At 38.8% G+C, this 6000-nt stretch overlaps 1 protein-coding gene across 1 annotated transcript in view; it reads left to right on the top strand.

Annotated features, from left to right (window-relative positions):
- Nucleotides 1-6000, top strand: part of LOC136885238 (adenylyl cyclase 78C) — a 1041122-nt gene extending 1035122 nt beyond the window's left edge. Inside the window, exon 24 of the mRNA XM_067157709.2 lies at nucleotides 4724-6000. Within this exon, the coding sequence (XP_067013810.2) occupies nucleotides 4724-5142 (419 nt within the window). The 3' untranslated portion in view covers nucleotides 5143-6000. The remainder of the gene's footprint in view (nucleotides 1-4723) is intronic.

A 6000-nucleotide genomic window follows, 5' to 3' on the forward strand; every position in this document is an offset into this window, starting at 1 on the left:
TTCCATCTTGTACTCCTTACCCAAGACTCGTCCATACATTTTAATAATTTTCTCTGATCTTCTGCAGTCTCAGATAAAATAACAATATCATGAGCAAATCTCAGGGTTTTGATTTCCTCTCCTTGGATTGTGATTCCCTTCCCATTTTCCTCTTTGATTACCTCTACTGCCTGTTCTATATAAACAATGAAAAGGAAGGAGGACAAACTGCAACCTTGCCCCACTCCTTTCTGGATTGCTGCTTCTTTTTCAAAGTCCTTGATTCTTATCACTGCAGACTGATTTTTATACATTCTTCGTTCTCGGGACCTGATCCCAATCACTTTCAAAACCTCAGAATACGCATGGTCCAATCAGCAGTATCACATACTAACATTATCTCAGTCTTTTCAAATCATATCTGGAGTCCTATTTTTTGTGCTATATTTTGATTCTTCCCTTTTCCTATACCACTCCAGCTTTCTTCTCATCCAACACTTTCCACATGAAAACTGAAGATCTGTCAAGATGTACAATGTAATGTTATCAAATTTTGTGATGAAGAGAAATCAAGCTATTTAAAATAGAAGACAATAAACCAACTGTGATTTTGAAACTCTGATACAGAGACCACCATTGAATGAGCTCCCAGGTGGAACTTCTCAACAGGAAGTGCTGAAGATGAAGTACAAAATAAAACTGAATTAAATGCATTAACTAACAACTACCAGAAAGCTCATGAAAGAATTATCTCGTAGAAGTCCACCTTTTCAATACAATTTGCGATTTATTAGAAATCAAAACCGATGTTACATCATGGAATAACGGAGCATGTTTTGCCTAAATATATATTAGGCATCTTCAGCCGTGTTGTCTTAATACTAAAATTAAAATAGTTAACTAGTCCTAAGGCTATGCTTAAAAGCTATATAAAATGGCTTGTGACATTGAAAGAATTATCACAAAAATGCTTCAAATGAACACTTAGGTGCACTTCTTCTTTTTCTTCTTCTTCTCGTACCATAACCTTATAACTCTGAAAAGAGTGGGGGGTACTGAACCCATACCATTCTCGTAGATTCCGTAGCCAAGATATTCTCCTTCTTCGCCTACTTCTTCTTTCTTCAATTTTACTTTGTAAGATAAGCTGAGACCGCCTCTGTGGTGTAGTGGTTAGTGTGATTAGCTGCCACCCCCCGGAGGCTCGGGTTCGATTCCCGGCTTTGCCACGAAATTTGAAAAGTGGTACGAAGGCTGGAACAGGGTCCACTCAGCCTTGGGAGGTCAAAATGAAATAGAGGTGGGTTCGATTCCCACCTCAGCCATCTGGAAGTGGTTTTCTGTGGTTTCCCACTTCTCCTCCAGGCAAATGCCGGGATGGTACCTAACTTAAGGCCACAGCCGCTTCCTTGTCTATCCCTTCCAATCACCCATCCTCCCACAATGCCCCTGTTCAGCATAGCAGGTGAGGTCGCCTGGGCGAGGTACTGGTTATTCTCCCCAGTTGTATCCCCCGACCCAATGTCTTACGCTCCAGGACACTGCCCTTGAGGCGGTCGAGGTGGGATCCCTCGATGAGTCCGAGGGAAAAATCAACACTGGAGGGTAAACAGGTTAAGAAGAATAAGAAGAAGAGGTGGCGGTGGTGATTATTGTTTTAGGACGAAGTACAACTAGGTAACCATTCTCTATATATCACTAACCAGAGAGAAAATATGGAAGGGATCCGACACTTCGAAAAATGAAGGTATCGGCCAAAGAAAGACAAGGGCCGTGAAGGGCGTGAAAATGAAAGACTCCCTAGCCCTCGTAAACCGAATAGCGTCGGGGTCGGAAAAGAACAAGTGTTGACCAAGGGAGGTCGGACAGGATAGATGAAAGTGAGGAGTCTAGGACAAGTAAGTGGAAGTAATGCCAGGACTGAGCTAAGGGCCCCGTGGTCGCCAACCTACGCTCCAAAGTTCAGAGCCCCCGGGGCCCCTTCCAGTTGCCTCTTATGACAGGCAGGGGATACCGGGGGTGTTATTCTACCTGCCCCACCCACAGGGGGATAAGAAGAAGATCATTTTGAATGATACGGCCTAAGTACTCAAGTTTATTCTTTTTGATGTTGTTCATGACCTCTATCTCTTTGATCAGGTGTTGGAGTACTTGAGTGTTACTTATTCTGTCAACGCATGATATTCTGAGCAGGCGTTGGTAGCACCACATCTCAAAAGATCAAAGTTTTTTTGGTGGTGTTCTGCGTTAGAGTCCGAGTCTTGGCACCATAAAATAAGACAGAAAATACATAACACCGAAGTAAACTGAGACGGAGATTAATCTTAAAAGTCCCTGTTACAGAGAAGTTTGCTCATTCTTTGGAATGCAGTCCTTGCCCATTCAATCCGGGATCTACATTCAACAGCATTGTTCCAGCTGTGATCAAGTGCGTTGCCGAGATACTTAAAGAGTTGGACTTGCTCCAGTGATGTGCCAGCTACTGTCAAGTTAACAGGTTGAATGACATGTTTGCTTATGACCATTACTTTGGGCTTTTTCGTGTTTAAACATAGACCTGCTGTAGCACTGTGTTCAACCACACAGTTTTGTAATGTCTGCAGATCTTCAGCACTAGTTGCAAGCAGAACAGTATATCTGCATATCGCAGATTATTTATTATGATCCCATTAACAGCAATGCCCTCCTGTTTTTCTTCTAGTGCTTCAGAAAATACCCTTTCAGAGTAAATATTGAAGAGGAGTGGAGATAGAACACAGCCTTGCCTCACTCCTTGATTTATTTCAATAGCACAGGTGTTTCTGCTGTCAACCTTAACTCATGCGGTCGAATTACAATGCAGGTTGGCGATAATTCGGATGTCTCTACCATTCACGCCAATATCATGTAGGACATGCAGCAATGTTTCATGTTTCAGATGGTTGAAAGCTTTTTCATAATCAATAAAACAAGCATGTACAACCTCAGACATATCTATGCATCTTTGTACTAAAACCTGCATCCTCAGCAATGCCTTTCTGGTGCCAAATCCATTACGGAAACCAACCTATGTAGGATTCACATTTACTGTATATTCTTGCATGTATTACTTTTACTAGGAAGATTTTGAGAATATGGCTCATTAGGCTTATGATTCAGTAATCTCCATGAGATTTAGCCATTGTTTTCTTTGGAATAGGGATGAAAGTTGCTGTCAACCAGTCAGAAGGGATTGATCCATTAGCATATACCAGACTGAATAGCTCTGTCGGGTGCACTTAACATTTACGCTATTGTCTTAAAACTTAATTTGGATAAAACAATGCTTTTCTTGATCGTCTTTGACAATTAATATTTATAAGCACTCAGGCACACTTAAGAACATCAAACTAAAGAAAGAAAGACATAACAAAATGAAAAATTAAAATGTGACGTTGGAGGTTGCCAATGGGTACTGCAGACCTGTCTGAATGTTGAGAACCTGTTATCAGGCTCAGCTGAGTGTACCATGGCAGTTTGTTTCCATTACACAAACCTGTGGCAGTACTTAGGTCAACCATAACATAACATGACAATGTAAATAGATAAGTACATTTCCAAACACCTTTTCATGAGATTCTTTTATATATATGAAACCATCTCTTTTCAGTTTGAGCTCAGTTAATTTTTAACTGTCAGTTTCTTCACTCTGCCAAAACTAATTTTCAGTAATAAATTTATAAACTACCTGAAAAAGAAAAAAAAAAATATGGTAACAGTGTAACAGTATTATGCTTGAAAGAGAAATAACTTAATTAAACTTAATTAATTTTGGCAGACTGGAGAATCTATCAGTTTAAAAAAATCTACATTTCTAGCCCTTCAGACAAGCAACTGAATGTTGAAAACACCCTAGGGATATCAGCTACGAATGTTAGGTAAATAAAATATAATAAAGTATAAGAATATATTCTTTATTTATTCCTAAAAATTACAATCCTTTTCTTAAACATCATTATACGGTCAATTAGATCAGCAGTTTACGTTTTTCTACCACAACGAGCATTAATGTGAGTCAGGGTAGAGTTTCACTTAAGCCCTTATAGCTACATTCAGTGTTGACATTTTTCAAAAAAAAAAAAAATCAAAGCATGCCTGAGCGTATTGAACTAAGGAACACATTACAGAAAGAATTATGTAAATAAGTTAATTTGGCTAGGATTTGAATTTAAAAAATTACAAGTAAAGAAACAAGCGATTTTAGGCTGTTTTTCTGGAACTGTGCGTAGACCGGAAGTGATTTCCGAATTATTTTTTTTTTGTTTAGTTTGATAGAGCTATCCAAGACTCACAATTTGAAACCTTTCTGGGCCCTTTAGGCCTTCAACATTCTGCACAATTGAGGAAATTGGTTAATTTTATGTTTTTTTGTAATATGGGGACAGCTACTTCAGTCACTACTGATCTGCATTTAGGGCAGTCGCCCAGGTGGCAGATTCCCTATCTGTTGTTTTCCTAGCCTTTTTTTGTCTGCTAAGAAATGTTTTCAACATTAAAACTGTATGTCATTGGAGTTAGGAGTAGTTAGCTCATTTCTGATGTAAGCTTAATGAACTTCAAGGCTGTTTGCCCCTTCATATATGTAAACCATCTTCATAAATTTGTCCACTTCTTGGAAAATTGAATCTACATAACTCTAGATGATCTACAGTATCATTAATGTCTTAGTTAAGACTTATGTCACTGATTACGAGGTCTAAAAATTATGTTTTACTTTTGATTACAGCCGGCAGTACTGCTATCGGCCGAGCTCGATCACAGCAACGGAAGAACCCAGGAGACGGTTCAAACGAAACCCTCTCTAGCAACAAAAACTCTGGTAGTACCGGCAGACTATCCAACTTTAGCAGCATGCGCATCTCGACAAGAACAAATCCAAACCCAGTAAGACGCAACACGACAAGAGCAGGTCATCAAATACCAGGGTTACGTCAACTCTCCGTGGATCCCAACATCACCCGCAACAATACCAACAGCATTCTCAATGCTATTCAACAAAAACAACACCACTCGTCAGCGCCACAAACACCAATAGTGTCTGAACATAGGACTCCCCACTCACCTCCACCGACACCACCCATTCTTTCTGAGGTGAATAAAATGATCATAAACGGGACTCGAGACAATGTTTCGAACCCCAGGTGAGTGGAACTTGTATTGGAGCTTCAGAAAGTCTCCAATAGTGATCAACATTGCACAGAGAGTAAGGACATTCCAGATGTGGAAGATACTAGCCTTTAGTTCTTTGTTATGGATACACTCAAGGCTATAATCAGTGGCAAGGCAAAGAAGTTGTACTGCTACAGTTGTTGAATGAATCATATTTTTATCACTATACAGAAGGCAGCAGAATTTTATGTAATGGAATGCACATAGTACTGTACTGAGTGTCTGCATCATTCTGTGTGTGTTTTTTTATTATTAAGTGTTAGTACCAATATGAAAATAGTGTACAGAGTTCAACCTTTATTTTAAAGAGACTGCAATATTTTCCTAATTTAAAAAAATGTTTAGTACAAATAGATAAATAGTATATAATTAGAAAAATAAGAACAGATGGAATTGTGAAAGACATTCTGTTGTGAATTCAATGAAGAATTTTACTACAGTGGAAGACATTGTATTTAGGATTAATCTCCTATTTTTATTAATTAATTTATAGCCTAGATTTAAGTTTGGTGTTACTTAAAGCTTTGGACTACAACATATGTATGATGATCATGAAAGAGCAAACACAAATAACTACAATAGAGTTGGCCAACTGCTGCTCACAAGCTTGGACATTCAAACTAGAAATTAGTCAAAAAGTGTTTGGACCTTTTGAGACTCAACCAAGGATCTCTTAGGTGTGTTACCCATTGTACAAACCTTGATGGTCATATGTGTATCATGAAATATACACCATAAGGATCTAAAAACCAAAGCAGATGTGTCAGCTTATTTATAGTAGGGCTCCAACAGAACATTTAGATCTCAGTGTTCTTCATGTCATGGATTAACCTA

Source organism: Anabrus simplex, chromosome 14 (assembly GCF_040414725.1).
Source record: "Anabrus simplex isolate iqAnaSimp1 chromosome 14, ASM4041472v1, whole genome shotgun sequence".
Lineage (NCBI taxonomy): Eukaryota > Metazoa > Arthropoda > Insecta > Orthoptera > Tettigoniidae > Anabrus > Anabrus simplex.